At 43.0% G+C, this 17,724-nt stretch overlaps 3 protein-coding genes across 4 annotated transcripts in view; 1 reads left to right on the forward strand and 2 right to left on the reverse strand.

The window, feature by feature from the left end:
• Positions 1–6,214: 6,214 nt before the first annotated feature.
• Positions 6,215–9,414, forward strand: c8a (complement component 8, alpha polypeptide). Its single transcript, XM_079568962.1, has 11 exons — positions 6,215–6,336; positions 6,453–6,558; positions 6,689–6,836; positions 6,910–7,057; positions 7,141–7,330; positions 7,421–7,603; positions 7,776–8,016; positions 8,142–8,273; positions 8,342–8,499; positions 8,714–8,939; positions 9,110–9,414. The coding sequence occupies exons 1-11, from the start codon at positions 6,245–6,247 to the stop codon at positions 9,259–9,261; spliced, it is 1,776 nt and encodes a 591-aa protein (XP_079425088.1). The 5' UTR covers positions 6,215–6,244; the 3' UTR covers positions 9,262–9,414.
• Positions 9,415–10,005: 591 nt separating this feature from the next.
• c8b (complement component 8, beta polypeptide) lies at positions 10,006–14,640 on the reverse strand. The gene is made up of 12 exons (XM_079568637.1): positions 14,015–14,640; positions 13,760–13,892; positions 12,979–13,126; positions 12,567–12,708; positions 12,353–12,485; positions 11,556–11,753; positions 11,236–11,476; positions 11,024–11,152; positions 10,768–10,931; positions 10,451–10,604; positions 10,239–10,310; positions 10,006–10,175 (listed from the first exon to the last, which is right to left on the reverse strand). Exons 1-12 carry the CDS (start codon positions 14,080–14,082, stop codon positions 10,021–10,023), a joined length of 1,737 nt encoding a protein of 578 aa, XP_079424763.1. The 5' UTR covers positions 14,083–14,640; the 3' UTR covers positions 10,006–10,020.
• A 108-nt stretch (positions 14,641–14,748) lies between these two features.
• dab1b (DAB adaptor protein 1b) overlaps positions 14,749–17,724 on the reverse strand; it is a 40,318-nt gene continuing 37,342 nt past the window's right edge. For both annotated transcript variants that reach the window (XM_079568639.1, XM_079568638.1), the window contains 4 exons: positions 17,001–17,630; positions 16,707–16,816; positions 16,114–16,213; positions 14,749–15,926 (listed from right to left, as the gene is read on the reverse strand). In XM_079568639.1, coding sequence (XP_079424765.1) covers positions 16,130–16,213; positions 16,707–16,816; positions 17,001–17,630 — 824 coding nt within the window. In that variant the 3' untranslated portion in view covers positions 14,749–15,926; positions 16,114–16,129. The remainder of the gene's footprint in view (positions 15,927–16,113; positions 16,214–16,706; positions 16,817–17,000; positions 17,631–17,724) is intronic.

Raw genomic sequence — 17,724 nt, forward strand, 5'->3', positions numbered from 1 at the left:
AATAAGTGCTTTAATCTTTATGAGATACTTCTTAATTCAGTGTAAATATCCTTTTTTCATTTGATTTAGGATATTCTTGAATACTAATACACAGGTTCATAGCCATTAATATCCCGCTTGACATCAAAGTCTGAAGTTTTCCTTTCTGATATGATAAGGAACACTTACGGTAACGGTGGCTCCTCGACATCACACAAGTCTGCAAGAAAAGGAGATAAAGTCGATAAATATCTTTTATCCTTCAGTTGTGTGTCTGCCGACATGTCATCAGCTGTCCTGAACAAGTGATTTTCCATCACAAACAAAGACTAAACCAGGAATGAACTCTGGGGGCCTTAAAGTGGGGTGCTTTCATCTCACTGCAACCCCTATCAGTGAATGAGTGACAGAGAGATAGAGAATGAGGGGAACTTACTAGGCGTCTCCAAGCTTAAGAAAAGGGGAAGACATGAGAAAAGCATTAGTAGAGTTTGTTCAGGGCTTTTATTCAATAGTACCTGCTGTCTTTCCATTGTGTGAAATGTACCTTGTAACAGTTTCAACACTGTCGTCATTGACCTCCTTGTTTCGCTGAAAGAAAACAGCCAATTTCTGCAATGCCTCGTGTCTTGTCCTACAAAACAAATAAATAAAAGCGCACGTCAATGTGGAAGACCTCCCTGTGCACATACTGTATTATCTAAACAATCAAACCTTTATTAAAGACATGAGGTTTAAAAGGTTAAAACGCCTGTCATGGTATCCCTCTCTCAGCTGTGTACCGTCATCTGTACAGTCTTCCCTTAACACTTGGTAAAACGCCATAAAGCCAGGCATGTGCTTTGACACCTGTGTGTAACTCACTGAGTGTGCAGGTCCTCCAGGCTGGCATCGCTCAGAGTGTGCTGGGCGCCGACATGACCACCTGCTGTCAACAAAAACAACACATGTAGAGGTACAGGAGGGCAAGATGCAGACTGAGGCAAGTTATGCAAAGTCCAAAAGACAGAGGAGGGAGGGAGGAAGTAAAAACCCCTCTGTAAAAGTAAGGATCAAAGGCTTGTTAGTCTGTCATGTTGCCCAGAATATACAACAACCAGAGGCAGAAACCCAGAAGGCTGCTCACTTCAAAAAGGAGCGGATGTAGAAATGACTTACACATCTCGGGCGGGCGGGCGGGCTGCTGTGGAAAACTTCTGCGATGAATAAACAGAAACAGAATGTAAACAGACATGTACATTCAATTGACCTTTCATGTGGGAGATCTGATGAACAGTGGGAAACATTGTAAAAAGGGTTGGGGTTATTGATCTAAGAGCTGCTTAACCACTTGGAGCAGTGCATCGCAGTCAGACTCACAGGCTCTCGGAGGGAGAAAGGGTTTCATCTTCACAGGCCCACTCCTCACTATCGTCTGTAACTGAGCAGAGGCACATTAGTTTGACTAATCCCAGAGCAGTGTTGAGAGATATGAGGCAGGCCAACATTCTCCATTTACTCAGAATCTTACAAAAATAATGGGAATTTAAAACGGGTAGTAATTTGTCCAAAGATGGAAAAGTACGCTATACCATTAGAAACTTGAAAGGAATTTTCCCATTTACTTTAGTTACTTACTTAAAGCAAGTACAGGTATAATTTGAGTCACAACGGATCAAGAACAAGTAGATTATTAGTTTGTAACAAAACGTGTCTTGTCCTTTGTATTCCACTGTAGGGCTGCTCGATCATTGAAAAAAAATAATAATCACGATTATTTTAGTCATAATTGAAATCACGATTATTTGTTGCCTTTAAAAAAAGTCTATCTTTATTTTATTTATTTGTTAGTCAAACTATGCTGAATATTTTCTGTTTTCTGAACAGTCATAAAAGTACAAATGATTTCAAGTTTGCCTTAATTGAGGAGAGGTCTCTGTTTCACACCTGCCCCCTGCTGGCCAGCCCTCAAACCTGCACATTTAAACTGTGCAGCACAGCCTGATGACATCATCACACAGTGCTGTTTGTTTTTATGTCTGGCAAAAGCATGAGCCATGGCACATGAACTGCGAAGGGAAAATAATCCCAGCGGCATGAGTCTGCTGTGCAAAAAATATTATGCTAATTTTGTAATAATTTACTGTAATAATCGAAATCATAATCAAATTTCGTTTAATTGCACAGCCCTACTGTAAATATTAGATCAGTGGACCATTTCCCCAATTTGGCTATAATAAAATAAATAAAATAGCGTTTTCTTATCTTGCACTCACAGCTGCTTGTCAGCACATGGTGACTTGAGGATCTGTAAACAAAGCAACATTGTGAGCACATTTAAAAGCATAATATACATCCAGATAGTATCAAAGTATATGCATCTAATACACATCATATATGCTTGCAACACTAACTCCATACTGATGGTATCCGCCTCAATGTTGCCTCCTTTTCCTGCTGCCTGTGCCTTCTTCCCAAGCTCCAGCATCTCTTTGATGTTCAACTCAACGTTCATGACCGAAACATAGCCATCTAATAAGAAAAGAGCTGTTACAAAAACAATATTTTGACGTTACATTTTCAGTTTTACTCACACTTATGGTTTGCGTCTCGGGCTAGCCACTTCCCTTTGGGGCAGCTGGTGGTGCGGATAATGCTGACCGTGTCCCCACTTGTTACAGGAAGATCATTTTTGCGGACTTTACTTGCCACTGTTACTTTGGCATGGTACAGGGGCTCCTCCCCACCAGTCACCTAAAAGCAGATCTCAGCAGTTAACAAAGGAAGAAGTGAAATATGTTTTTCAAACTGTGGGTGTATCCACATTTCAACATCTAAACTCACCTTAAATTTCTTTTTCATTTCATTTTCCTTCTTCTCTCGTTCCTTTAGTTCTTTTTTCTCTCTCTCGAGTCTCTGCTTCTCCCTTTTCTTCTGTTCTTTGAAGGCATAGGTGTTTGGGCTTTGGCATTCCTTACTACAAGAATGATTCGACTTTAAAACAAACTGTTATATTGTGACTTCTAAATGACAGTTTGTTGTACCTGTTGATTTGACTGTGGGACAAATAACCAGGATCTCCTGCGCTCCTACAACAAAACACTAACATTTTTATATTCATTTAGCAAACGGGATGTGCGGGAATGTTCTAAAGAGCATCTTAAAAGAACTTACCATGAACTCTTGTGCCACACGTTATGAGCGGACTCCTCCTTCTTAAAACAAAATATAACAGATTTAATCAGATTTTGAAGAGCAAAATATGTCTCTATTAATATATTCATTTAAATTACCACTAGATTGTTATCTGCATATGGATCTGCAGGGGAAAAAAAGGAAATATGCCTCAGAGGATGATGACGGCTTTGATTTCTTCACAAAAGGGATAAAAACTTACTCTTGAGTCCTTTCCATTTACGAGAGTTTTGAGTGAATGTGATTTTGCTGATGTTTTCAACATCTTCATACACATTATCACATGGCATTGGATCAATTTCTTGTTGATAGATGCTAGATAAAACAAATCTGAAAATGTTTACATCATTTTGAAAAAAGCATTTTCTAAAAAAAAATTCCAGAATAAAACTCACCCAATATCAAAGTTATTAGCGGGGTCTCCCTGGCCGGTGTCCTCTGCCAAGGAGTAACAGTCTGCAGGTTCTTCAGTGCAGGAGGAGGGGTCTGCGGTGGGCTCCTCGCTCCGACTCCATTGTTCTAATGACCCTGGGAACTCACTCAAGTTTATTGGTTCTGGAAAGCTGGGGGGATTGGGGGGCATTACGTTTGGATTACCAAGATTTACTTCCTTCTGTACAGATTTTAGGGAGTGAACGGACCAATCCGGGAGCGGTTCAACAAAGTCTGAAGGGCCAGTGTCATCCGGAGCAGGTAGATCTAGAGGCTCCAGGTCTAACGCGACGATGTCCGCAGCTTCACTCTCCACTGTTTCAATCTCAGAGGTTTCAAAGTCTGGGAATTTAGGAGCGTCTATGACTGTAGCTGAGGGAGAGTGTTCCTGTGGCGCCACATGGTCCACTGCAAATGCAAGCAAAAACACACCGAGCAAAATGGATGCACTGAGGTCAGATCATATTATTACTGTGGATGTAGAAATACAGGTGTAAATGATGATGAAAATCTTGGGACTAATACATGTCCAGAAATCTATATAAATTACTTATATTTGCTGTAATACTTTTTCTACATTCATACAAACATGTCCACCTCAGTATAAATACAAGTTCGAAGTCATTTTGGCCTTGAATTTCTGCAAGCTTAATATATGCAACTGCTGTATTTAGCTACAAGCATGTTAGCCTCCCAAATTCTGCAAATGAATGACTCACCTGGATTCATCTGTAGCATGTGACTGCTAAGGTCTACTGCAGGAGGTCTGGGGGGCTTTTGGGGTTTTGGTCTCAGAGCCCAAAGTTCTGGTAGTGCCTTCTTTTGGGGAGATGGAGGAAGGGGTTCTCCAATTCTGGCAAATGGACGATTAGCTTTGTCCTTACTGAAGTGTTTCTCTAATGGAGACTCTGGACATAAAAAAAAAAAAACACACACAAAAAAAACACAGTACAGTAATCACTCCACATATAATTAAATTGTAAAACATAAGATGAAACAGATAAAGACGTATATGAAACATACTGAATGTGGTGGCGCCTTTACAGAATGGCCTGGCTGAGATGTAAATGAAGTTGGGGAGGTTCAGTGCTGGTGGTATGGGTGGGGGCACTGGTAAATCAGTGCTGTCGGCGCTCTGAGTGCTCTTTGTGGGTGAATCCTGAGCTTTGCCTTTAGAGCCTTTCTCTGGTGAACTACACTTAGGTTTAGTGGACATGCCGTGTCGACGGGAGAACTTTTTTTTGGCTTTCTCCAGAGTGCTGAAGACTCTGCTCTCTGAGTCAGCGTGGGTCTCTGCAGAGGGAGGGCTGATGGTGACATCCAGGCTTGAGAGGGTGCACTCACTCACGCTCTCACTGTCCTGGAGCGAGGCCCTGTCGTCCGTGTTGATTCTCTCCACAGAATGCAGCTCTCCTGGTGCACTAGCTGGCCTGTAGGTTAAATCAGCATATGTAGGCTCCTCTCCATGTTCTGTGCTACTTTTTGCAGATCTAGTAGACTTGAAGGGCAGAAGCATATTTTTTTTCTTGGTTATAGTTTGTAGCAAATTTTCCCTCTCCAGTTTTTGATCTCTGCTTAAACCGTGGACAGCTTTATACTCTTTAGGTAAAACTGGAAGTACTAGTGGCATGTGTCTGTCTTTGAAACAGTGCCATGATGGGGCATCAGCATCAGCCGTCTGAGGATTAGGGGGGAAGGATATTGGCCTCTTCCCTCCTGAGGTTCTTAGTCCGTCTCTAAAGAAGACCCTGGGGACCACTGGAGTCTTGTGCTCTACAGCCATGTGAATGCTGCTGAGCACAGTGCTGCAGTGGCCTCCTGGTGGAGGAAGGTGCTTGGGTTTTCCAGCTACAGTTGGCCGGCTGGCTCTGGACTCGGCCATCAGAGCCTCCTCCTGAAACCTGGCTCTCAAAGCTTTGAAATTGATTGATGTCTCCTGCAAAGAATAACAAGTGAGCGAACAACATATAGGGCTGATAAAAGAATAGTGCAGGTTTGGAGAGACAGATAGGCCAATCCAACAGTAAAGTAGCCTCGAAGTGTGTTTTGTGCTTCCCACCAATGCACGTGAGTCAGCACTTACATTTAACTCAGACTTAGCAAGCACAGTGAACAATGCCTTGATTTTCCTAGGTAAGGATTATTGCAACAAGAAACGACATTTACCTCCTCCATTGTAACTCATTCATCACTGTTCGTGGTCTACCTGTTTAAAAGTCAGAAACGTAGCCTACTGACGACATAAACTGAGCGTTTATAACCAAACAGAGAAGAAACATTCTTCAACTCAGAGAGCTACATTCGTCTGATGCGCGTTTACAGAAGCTGGACCTAGACAAAAAACAAACGCTTTAAATCCACCGCCATCAGCCTCGAGAGCGCGCACGCGTGAGCGGATGGGGAGCGTGATCAGCGTATCTGGAGCGCCCCTCTCTGGCGGCCAGTGTCTGTGCGCTCATAGGGGGTAATGTTGGGCAAACCTTATTTACCAACTGTGTTTGGAAATGAATTGGCTCATACGGCTGGTTTTCTGTAAGCGCATGTTTACTCTTCATCAATCATTCACTTTATTGATTGGATTGCATTAGTACGCTGCACACACAGACACTTTTCTGAGCGATGGGACTTTTCAAATGGTCTGTCACAAGTTATTTTTACGATGAGATTGTTTATTCGGTTCCTCTCGAGCCTTTGCGTTCTGTTTATGTTTTTTAATGTTTTCAACTGCCAGTGGCCTGTCGATGACCCCAGGTGATGCTTTATGTTCAGACACAAGCTCTATGATGTGCTTGAGATTTGGCCAATGGAATAAGTTTTTGCAATCTTTATGATTTAAGTGAAATTGTAAAACTGTTTTTGATCAACAGCGTTTCAACGAGGCGAGCTAGAGATGCACCCAGACCTACGTCCATAAACTGCAAGCTGGGCAGATGGTCGTCTTGGAGCCCATGTACCTCCTGCACAGAAAAAAGTGTAAGTTTTATAATCATATGGCATCAGCAATGGCATCACAGCCTTGTGTGATCTAGACCTAGACTTGATATGCCTAACAGAGCGTGTGTGTGAGGCTAGTTATTTTGTTATTTACTCATCCTGGTGTTAGTTTCGTGCAAGGCGCCTGGAGAAGCCCTCACAGTTTGGGGGCAGCCAGTGCATTGAGACATTGTGGGAAAAACAAAGGTGCCCTGACAGAGATGAGCCATGTATGGTGATAGATTACTGTGGAGACAAATTTACATGCAACAGCACAGGTATGCTAGAAATATAATAAGAGTAAGCCCTAACCCGTGATTGTTTACCCTTATACTGTTTATCATCTTGCAGGGCGTTGTATCAGCCAGTCTCTTCGCTGTAATGACGTGAGAGACTGTGATGACTATTCCGATGAAGATGGCTGTGTAGAAATTCATCCAAGAGAAGACTATTGTTCTTCCTTACTGTCTATCCCTGGAGCAAAGGATGGCATTCAAGGGTAAATCAATGCTGTGGGAAGAAAGTACAAATGCCTTCTTTACTAAGAGAAAACTTTTTAAAAACTTTATCATATTTTGTTAGCTACAACATGTTGACAGGAGAATTTGTGGACCCCATACTTGACCCAACGTATTACGGGGAACCGTGTGAATATGTTTACAATGGCGAATGGAACAAATTTACATATGATGCCTTCTGTGAGAAACTGACCTACAATGCAGCAGAGAAGAACTTTCGGAAACCGTACAACTACCATACCTATCAGTTTGCGGTATTGTTTTTTTTTTCTATTAGGATTTACAACCTAATGTTTGTATCTGTGTGTGCACACAAGTTCACATATTGTATCAACTTGTGCCAGGCGGAAGCGGCGTCTGAAGGAACTCATGAGTACTACGAGGACGTGGCATCTTTACTGAGTGCAAGAAAAACAGAGATGTCTAGAAACGCTGGGGTTTCAGTGGGAATTGCGTATGTGGAAGTGGGTGTGTCTGCAAGTGTGGAGACTCAGTTTGTCAAAAACGTCTCACAGTTTAAGAGTCAGGTAAAGTGCAAAATTGCAAATATACTAATCTAACTACTATCTAACTACTGCTAACACATTCTGTATTTTTATGGATGAACATTTACAAATTGTGAACATTTTGTAAAGCTATGGTGACGAAATTGCAGCCAATGATGCATATTTACTTTATATTCATTTTGTTTTGTTTCAGGAACTTGGATTTGTTCGTCTTTTCTCCAAAATCCAAACTGCTCTGTTTAAGATGAGGAGCAGTGACTTGATGCTTCACGAGGACATGTTACTGGACCTGATGGCTCTGCCTGAGGTGTATGAGTACGGGATGTACTCACGCTTCTTTAACAATTACGGCACCCACTTCGTCACAGAGGGAACGATGGGAGGAACACTGGAGTACGTCGTGGTGATCAACAAAACCAATACCGAAAAATCAAGTAAGGCAGACTGCTTGGGTTCAGCTTCGAGAATGGATATGACTATAGTAAAAGGGGAACAACTTCCTGACATTTATTTGGTTCATTTTCGTTGTTTGGGTGTTTATTCTCTTATGTGTCAACAGTCCTAGAAAGTGAACTGATTGGAGGTTGCTTGGGAGCCTCCATTGGCATCGCGGCTCCCTTAAAAGGAGCAGGAACGCTCGGCCTAAAAGTGAAAGGCCAAAAGTGTCATAAACCAGGATCAGGTTCCCGAGGTGAAAGATTTGAAGTTCATCTTGCCGGAACATCTCGAAGAACTGTGTTGAAAAAGTGTTGTTTTTAGGAATCCATAGAGCTAAAGTGGACATTAAGGACATCATTTCTCTGGTGAAGGGTGGCGTCACGGTGACTGCTAGCGGCGTTATGGTCATCAAGGATCCAGAGACTTACAGAAAATGGGGAGCATCCCTCAAATACCATCCGGTGCTTATCGACTATGAGGTAGTCCAATTCAATTCTTGTATGTCCTGCTATGCTAGGGCTCCCTTTATTCCTCCAAATTCAGAACTCCCCCCAAGCCCTATGCTACGCCCATCCAAAATGTGTCATCTGTTAGCCTTACCTTCTCCTCTGCACAAAGCACTGTCTCCTCTTAGAAAATGCTATATGTACATACTATGAACAGAGTTACACTTTCACTTTCCTTTTGGCTCAGGTCTTGCCCATTTTTGAGCTGGTGCGTCGAAGTACCTCGGCTGAGCACGTGGGTCCGAGGATAGCCAACCTTCAGAGGGGCTTTGACGAGTACCTGCAGGAGTTTGACCCCTGTCGCTGCTCTCCTTGCCTCCATAAAGGGTTCCCCATCCTGTCCGAAATGTCCTGCACATGTCAATGCAGGTTAGGGTACGAAGGAGACGCCTGCGAACGGACTCTACGACCAGGTTGGTGTGACTTTAAATAATTAAAGGTCATATATTGTACTTTATTCAGGAATTTAAACTTCCTTTCTACTTCTAACACTGGATTGGCTCTATAAAATTATGATTGGAAGGTCAATCATTTTCAGATATTGTGTTACTGTAGTTCAGTAACAGTTGTTTTATGTGTACAGACAGGAGAACCGATGGGGCCTGGTCGTGCTGGGGTTCATGGTCTACTTGTGCATCGGGCCGGAAAACCCGCTCAAGATCTTGCAACAACCCGCCTCCAAGTGAGGGCGGAGTCACCTGTCTGGGCTCCTCCTCTCAAAGTCGACCATGTTAAAGTGAGTTGCTCATTTTAATAAATGGTCAGTGACTTTACGCCACTGAACCTCTTCAAGATTTGACAAAGAAATTGGAAGCCGCTGCGTCAGTCCCACACATGTTACAGTGTATAATCAGTTTGAATAAAGGCAGTGTGCAAAATAATTGTTGACTCATTCCTATAGCAGCTTAAATGAGAAACGCCTGGCCATATAGAAGTAATAACTAGAGATGCACCGATCCAGCTTTTTTGCTACCAATACCGATACTGGGGTATGAGTATCTGCCGATATCCGATATTTACCAATACCAGGATCACTGGACTTTTCTACACGATAATTAGTGTGGAATATGTGGGAATATGACAGGCTTTAGTTTACATTAATATAAGCAACTCACATGAAGTGATCTGATCATTGCAAGTATGTTCAGTTATTTCTTAAAATAACACTTGGCTTCAGCAATGGCCAATTGTATTTTATTAGGCTACTTTGCGTATTTCTTTCACAGTTTCTTACCCTGCCTTGATTAGTTTCCATTAGCATTAGCATGCTCCCGCTAATTCAGCGACTCAACACTCCAGGTTCTGAGCTTCAAAATGTTATACAGCATGCCCATATTCACTTAGATTTTGGTGCTATCAGATATTTGTTGCCGATACCCGACATCCGATACCAGTATTGGATCGGTGCACCTCAATAACTGAGTATAAGTGATGCGAATAAGCACTCCAGCCAGTTGTAGTGTTTTTAGTTTAGCTTTATTATAGAAAGGTACATTAAAAGCACTGAGTAGATTCTTGTGGGAGTCCCCTGCAGGCCATTCCCCCATTACCGGGCGCTGGATTGTTACACTGTCGACTCCTGGTCATCCTGGCTCCACTACAGGACGACCACGAGCCCCAGCAGCTCCAGCTTCCATCTATACCTAAAACTAACCGAGAGATAAAACTTAGAGACATAAAAGTCCAAATGGATTTTGTTTTTTAATGCAAACCTGTCGGTCGCTGGGTGATCTCACAGCCTCTTCCACTGTATCCAATTGGGCAAATACAGTCACATCTCGTCCCTAGTCACAAAGGAGTTTGATTGGACATTTTGGTTTTAGGGATGAAGAATTGTATGTTGTAGGAGGTTCAGGCTTGCTGAGATCTCTTGGATTGGAGCGTTTAACACTTACTATATACTACAAATTCTCATCTGTTATACCTTTGAGAACAGCTACTCCATTGTTGCGACAAGGGGCACATCGACATGGACTGGCCTCAGCGAGGTACTCGTACAGCGCCCTCCTCAGGTTTCTCTTCAAAACATCACTCTGGGTGAAGTCTCGGGCCGTCACAAGCTCATACAGTGGTTTGGTCTGTTTGCAAGGACAGATCATGAAGCCACATTCATTTGCTGTAAGCCATCAATCAATAACTTTATCGTCTGGGGCAAAAATATTGATCTCTCAGAATGTGCATTTTGTTAAACTTGAGTTTGTTTGTTGAGTGGGATAAATTGGTGACTAGAGAAGCACTCACTGTTCTTCGGATAAAGTCAGGGTTAAACCGCACTCCTTGACCCCAAAGCCTCATCAGGTTTGGATCGGGCAATTTCTTAGACACAAGTCCTGTTATGGATTCACTGCTTCCACCTTTTACCACAGCAACAAAATCTTCCACCATACGTCCATTCACGGTGTCCTCTAAACATAGAGACAAATTGGTTGACTTATTAAGTAAAATATAAATGGACTCATTGCTTTACACCATAAAAACGAGTAGACCAGTTACGCACCTCCCATCTCATTCAAGAGTCCATCGCAGCCTCCTGCTTCCACACCTCCTGTGACATAGATGCCATTTATGTTCGCACCTACTCTGATGCCAACCTGCACGCATGTCTTGTAGTCATCCAAGCTGTAATCTATCAAAACAGAAAACATAACTAATGCCTGTTGGGAAAGCAATTGTTGAACTATACCAACTTCATCATGTGGTGACAGTCACCTGTTTTCTCCAGCTTCTCTTTGTCTATGATGATGGTGTGTTCGTAGCTTCCTCCGAGTGCTGCCTCAGTGATGTAGTGAGTGCCGTAGTCCCTGTAAATCTGCCTGTACTCTCCATACACATAAGCCTGTGGCAAAGACCGAAGTCTGTGCAGAAACTCAGAGTGTAGCATCAGCCCTTCGGCCTTAAGGATGTACTGGGCCAGCTCTAACTCTGCTTTTGCCTTGATAAAGCTGTTGGTCTGAATGTAGAAATGACAAAATTAAAGTTCTTTTAAGGAAATGCCAACAGGACAATTATCCATTAATGTAGGGACTTACTTTAGCACTTGCCCGGCGAAATTTCCTTTCCGACTTTGAGTATTTAGATTGAGCGTAGTTAAAACCAAACTCAGCCACACCAGGGACAGCAAAGCCGATGGAGATGGATGTTTTTGAAGAGTGCTCTTTGATGGTGTGCTCCATAAACATGGCGTATGTGTCAAAATGCTCGAAGGTGAAGTCGTAAGAACCACCAGTCTACAGAAAAACATAAGTATACAAATGCAACACAGCGTGAAAGCCAAATAACACTTGTGATAAAAACAATTCAACTGGTTGTATCCATAAACTACTTAATTGATTTAACTTAAGGTGTCCCACAAGGATCCATATGTGGGCCTTTGTTGTTTCATCAATGGTACTGCGGTGAGTCATTGATTCACAAGGCGGTGTCCTGGCACTCAGCAGGATGGCCTGGCTCTCAGGAGAGTGGTCTGCTTGGCAAAAAGGATCCTGAAGATCAGTCCACCTCAAATGAAGAACATTTACATCCAGAGATTGCGATGCAGAGCCGAGAGGATCGTGAGGGACACCAGCCATAACCACCTGTTGTCCCAGCTCCCATCAGGGAGCTTCTATCCTCAGGCAATAAGAATGCTTAATAAACCTGACACCTAGCTGTCTTGCGTTATACAGTATGTTGTTGTGGCAGCTGGACGGCACAAAATAAATCTCTGTATCTGACCAATAAAGTACCATAAACAAACTAAGTCACTCCTGACCTGCTAAATGCAGTTAAAAGAAGTCATTGACTGGAATTGTGTTTTCTTTTACGCTCAGTTTACAGTGGGTGTTACCTGTAGAGTGTACTGTTGCAAGTTGTAGGGCTTCCTGAAACGGTCATTTTGGATGTAATGGGGAAGGCAGCTGCCAGCATAGTATCTGTTATCTAGCACCACCCCTTCCAGCTTGCTGTTCAAGATGTTGATCCTGCAAACAAACACAACCAAACAGTGGGCAGAAGTGGTTTGTAGAGGAGGACCTGTGTGCTTTCTGATCTAATGGACCAACCCCTTGGCCAGGTTTTCAATGCCCCAGTACTCCTCAGCATACTCCCTGCAGGGATGGATGTCCCGCCGGCAGCCCGTTTCATCTGAGTTATCCCCGCAGTCGTCCTCCCCATTGCACTGTAAGGTTCGGGGGATGCATCGACCTGAATGAGAACATATGCAGACAATACAGCATTTAAGGTATGGCTACAATAGAGATTTGAAACATAGGGTTTTCTGTGGTTTCAGCACTGGTGCCGCTGATGGTACAGCTATTTGAAATCCAACTAGAGCACATGTCAAAAACGCATACCATGGTACATCACCACATAACACTTTTGACTTTGATCTTGTCTATCGGAATGTCATCCCTATTACGTGACTTGATTCTATATATTCAGACAGAGGAAGATAACAATAAACCAAACACAAACCTGTCTGGGGGCAGAGGAAGCCCTCACACACCGGGATGTTGTTGCAGGTGTAGCGTGCTGGGACAGTGCAAGCCTCCTCCTCCTTGTCATGAAAATGACATGGCTCTCCGCCAAACTGAGAGGGCTGTGTGAGCTTAGTGAAGCGATACTGGAGACGCAGACAAACATAAACAGTAACAATATACAGCTGCTGTGGCCAATAAGGGAGGCTGAGGAGCTGCGAGGCTGCTCTGGGGGACTATAACAGCTACAATCAGATTAGCCTCCTGTTCGCACTTCGTCATGTCAAGGTTATTAATCCGGCCCAGAGTAAAGTGGATGAGATGGAGTGCAGGGAAACAGCAGAGGAGACACAGGAGGGAGTACACAAATAAAACAGCACCAACAGAGCGGCCCTTAATGGTCAAGTCTGCACTATTTAAGAGTGTAATAAAGAGTGTAAGAGTGTAATTCATGAGCGTACAGGAAAACTTACATTTGGCACTAGTCAACATTAAGGAACTCAATGCAAAGACTCACAAGTACTTGTGGAAAAAGGAAAATACTGTACTACTATATACTGTACTCTAATACTGTATACAGAATTAGATCCCAGAGATTGATACTACTTTATACTTTTTCCACCCAGACTGTTGGTAAAGGTCTTTTTCAATAAAACTATAATGTGAAGCCTCTACAGGTTACTTTTTATTTGTGGATGAGGAAATCTTAATTTATTATAGTTTTATTTAAAATGATAAAACAAGAACAATAACTACATATTTGTTGTTATTATACTTACCCTTTTTTTCTGACAGACGTCACATCTCGACCACTGGCTCCACTCGGACACAGCACAGTCCACTGGATGAACTACATTACTGGAGGGAGCTTGGCGAACAGACACATGTCCTGTTTTTGTGGCTGATGCAGCACTGGAAATACATCATTTTGAGATCTTATACAGAGCCAAGTGCTCACTAGATTTACTCGGAAAAGGAAACCAGACCCATAACATGCCAAATCAAAATTAGTTTTATATATGTGTCCTTCTTACCTCAGGATGCTGAAGCCCAGTAAGCAGAAATGCACACTGCAGGCCCAGTGTAACCCTTGGGAAAGCATGGTTGTGTATTAAACCTGACAGAGGGGCGACACTGGACTGCTGTCTGTGTCAACAAAAAACAATCGATAATGGCCCAGATATGAACTCCGTGCCGGGATTAGAAGAGGAGTTCAAACACTTGCAAGTGGTGAGGTTGCACCTTTAGTCGATGGGTTGTGATTTATTGACAAAAGATGACATCTTTGCTAAAATGTGTTCTATTGTTAGATATTGTTAGATATAGTGAATGGTCGGTCAAACGGGGGAGAAAATATAACAGAAAAATCAATCGCTCAGAGCTATGATGAAACACATTCCCGTTACGGTACCGTGACCTATTGACCTGCAAACATTTACTTTAAGCAAATTATACACTGACAGTGGAACAATTTGGTCAAAAGAGATACAGAATTTCCAGTGGTTTGATGTTACAAATCATCAAAAATAAATATTTGTAACATTCATATATTAATTTTCCATTAACTGTGTGCAATGGATGTTGTAAAAGACAGAATGCAGCACCATGCCTTTCCAAAGAACAAAAACTAGTTTTCAGATAAGTATAACTTACACAGTATTTGTTAAAGCTACAGTAAGCTTTATCTTTAGTTAGGTTACCTCAGTTTAGTTTAAATACTCTGTTATGAAGGCGTTATCATTCAATATGTAAATGAAACTGGTGCAGATGGGAATCACGTGTTATTTTATTGTGATGAACATTAGCATGGGTACAGTGAATGGGGAGGTCAAAGACGTACAAAAGTCTCCTTCATCTTTTCATGTCAGCTCTTGTTTCATAAATAAAGTGTACAAAAACATTTGGACTCATTTTCTTACACAGACAGAGCTAAAGTTGCAAGTCTTTCATTTGTTTTCTCTCTAGTCCTGGTTGATATGAAGTCATTTTCTGCTAATTACAAAGAGCTGTTTACTTTATATTGCAGCGGTCAAATAGTGAACACAAAAATAAACATGATAAGGCAATGACACTCTTTCTCTGACCTCCATATCTTCAGATAGGACTCAAACACAACTCAGAAGTCGAATGTAAACATTACAGTGGTATAAACAATAATATGCAGGAAACCCCTGCTATTTATTATAAAATATTTATTACAACAAATGAGACATGTTTTATTTCAAATGGCCATGTAACACAGATTCACAAACAGAAGAAAACTTGGAAATGGCAGCGATGCTAAAGGACATCCAGACGTCTATGGAGGTGCTGGTGGGACACACAGTAGATGGAAGAGGCAGAGAGCATATGGCACAGAGGCTCAGGGATGGGGCACTGGGACGATTCTTATTTACAAAATAAATGTTTGGCAAATCTGATTAAAGGTTGATGTCTCAAAGTCATCTGATAACGTGACTGACTTTGTGCCATCAATAATAATTCACAGCTTAGAAAATATTGAGGACAAGCTCATTTTGATTTGTTCAAATCCTTAGAGGAGACGTTCACAGTAGAGTCCATTCATGCAAATGGATGAATCAGGAGCCATGTGATGAGAGCATTTGGCAGATCCATGGTCCATTCTTCACTGGGACAGCAGGCACAGCCAACAATGTGAGGGTCAACTGTAAAGATATGGTTTCCTCACTAATCCTCCACAGGACCAGCCTTGTACTGAGCCAGGAGCACCAGCCATAGTTCAAAGGGCACTTCCTGATAGACTGGTGAATTGCGGAGGAATACAGTATGTGGCCTCTTGCGGAAAGCTGATGCAAAAAGTCCTTTTAAAGGTTGATAAACAGAACACAAGTCTGTAAAGATGGCTGCTCCAGGTGCAGCAGTTCACAGTCATTCATCTATCTCCTTTTCTCTCATTTGTAAAATGGCCTTTTCAGTGTCCTTCATCTGAAACATGAGAAAGAGACAGAATCCTGAGCTGAATGGTGCAGCCTCACACCACACCACCAGGGGGCAACATTAAGCCTCATTGCATTTCATTGAATACAGTGAGTTATAACTCTGTTCCAATTTGCAGTAAACCGAATGACTGAGGTAACGCACACATTAATCTTGTAAAATCAAGTTAATTTACCTGACTGTGCTGTACTCTAGCTGTCTTCGTCTGGACAGCCCTGATCCTTTGTTATATCTGCACAAAGCTCAGGAGACACTGACCTCAGATCAGTGGAGCCCTGTGAGGGGGAGAAATACACGTTAGCACTGGTGACTCTATACAGTTTTTATGAAATATAAGACCTTGATTTTCATGTGCTAATCCTCACTGGGTTATTTTTCTACATGCTTTTAATTAATCACAGTGCAATTTTCCCTATAGCGTATTTAACAATACAAGCAATTGTTCCAAAAAATAAATGGGGTCAGAACCAAATATTGCAAATTGAATGCAGCGGCTGACAATTTAACAGACGGATAAGAGCTGCAGTTTAGCTAAGCATAATTACATATGATCTAATCAAAACTCATAAATTATCTTTGACCTTTAACTCATAATTGACTTGACATTTTTTCTGGGCTGAAATCAATCCACATGACATTCTGCTGGGCGCATGATGTAAACTCCAGCTGAGAAGTGATGAGGCCTAAGACACTAATAGATGACAGCATTGTGCCAGTCAATTCAGTCTATGAATCCTATAGACTGAAATTAACCAGGGGAGTGCGTACCGAGTGCTCCTCTTTGCTGCTCTCAGGGTCCACAGGAGAGTGGTCCTGATGGTCGGCCAAGGGCGGGGGGCAGTCTGTGGATGTGTTCTGATGGGGGGCTGGAGTTGAGGCTGCAGACAGGGCACACAGTATTAGATCAGTATTAAATCATAACCACAGCCGAGTGACCTTTTGTGGATGCCATCTACGATTACTACAGAGAATTTATACCAAGGAAAGTCTTACCCAAAAGCACAGAATGTTTTCTTGTCTAATATACATTAAAAATATTATCATAACAAAGCATGGACGTACGTGATTCGGTGGATGGTGACGTGGATGTTCCTGGACTCAAAGTCATGCGTGACAGGTCGAGGTCGCTGCAGCTGCCCTCCTCCTCCTGCGCAGAGCTGAGCAGTTGGGAGGACGGTGAGAGCAGCTGAGTGCACACCAGAGTGTCCGGGGCGCTCATGGGGCCTGGGGTCCCACACCTGCTCACTGTCGCTGAGGTAACGCCCACGCTGGTCACCACTAAGGACGAGGGCCCTTCTCCGGCATCCAGGTCCTCCCTCAGACTCATGTGTCGCTGTAGGAGTGCGGGGTCGGCGCTGTGCTGGGGGCTGGTAATGGCAGAGGAGGGGGCAGACAGCTCACAGGCCTGAGGACACACGGCTGTGATGGGCACCAACCCCTGCAGCATAGCGGCTGGGATGGCATGGCCCCCTACCCCCACAGTCTGAGCGGGCATGTACGCTGCCATTGCAGCCCACTGCTGCTGTGTGGCAGGGAAAATGTTGGCCTGGCTCCAGATGAGCGGCTGACCACTGGGCAGGACCTGTGCTACCTGCAGAGGCCCCTGTACAGGAAAGGCAAGAGTCTGGGCCTGTCCTGCAAAGCCCTGCTGCGCCCACTGTGCTGCCTGCACTGGGCCCATAGTCATGTAGCCTGAAGTAGAATCAAATGGGTAAGTTTACTATGACATTTGTATGTGGTATTTTTTTTAACTAACTATCTATAATGGCATTATGACTGAGGAGAG

The sequence above is a fragment of the Gobius niger genome (genome assembly GCF_951799975.1).
Source record: "Gobius niger genome assembly, chromosome: 13".
In the NCBI taxonomy this organism is placed as follows: domain Eukaryota; kingdom Metazoa; phylum Chordata; class Actinopteri; order Gobiiformes; family Gobiidae; genus Gobius; species Gobius niger.

Coding starts and splice junctions, on each gene's coding strand:
- c8a (XM_079568962.1), top strand. CDS start 6,245: ATGAGATTGTTTATTCGGTTCCTCTCGAGCCTTTGCGTTCTGTTTATG. Junction 6,337..6,452: donor TGGCCTGTCGATGACCCCAG/GTGATGCTTTAT, acceptor TTTGATCAACAG/CGTTTCAACGAGGCGAGCTA. Junction 8,274..8,341: donor ACCAGGATCAGGTTCCCGAG/GTGAAAGATTTG, acceptor TGTTGTTTTTAG/GAATCCATAGAGCTAAAGTG.
- c8b (XM_079568637.1), bottom strand. CDS start 14,082: ATGCTTTCCCAAGGGTTACACTGGGCCTGCAGTGTGCATTTCTGCTTA. Junction 12,486..12,566: donor ATTGAAAACCTGGCCAAGGG/GTTGGTCCATTA, acceptor GTTTGTTTGCAG/GATCAACATCTTGAACAGCA. Junction 10,605..10,767: donor CTGACTTTATCCGAAGAACA/GTGAGTGCTTCT, acceptor CCTTGCAAACAG/ACCAAACCACTGTATGAGCT.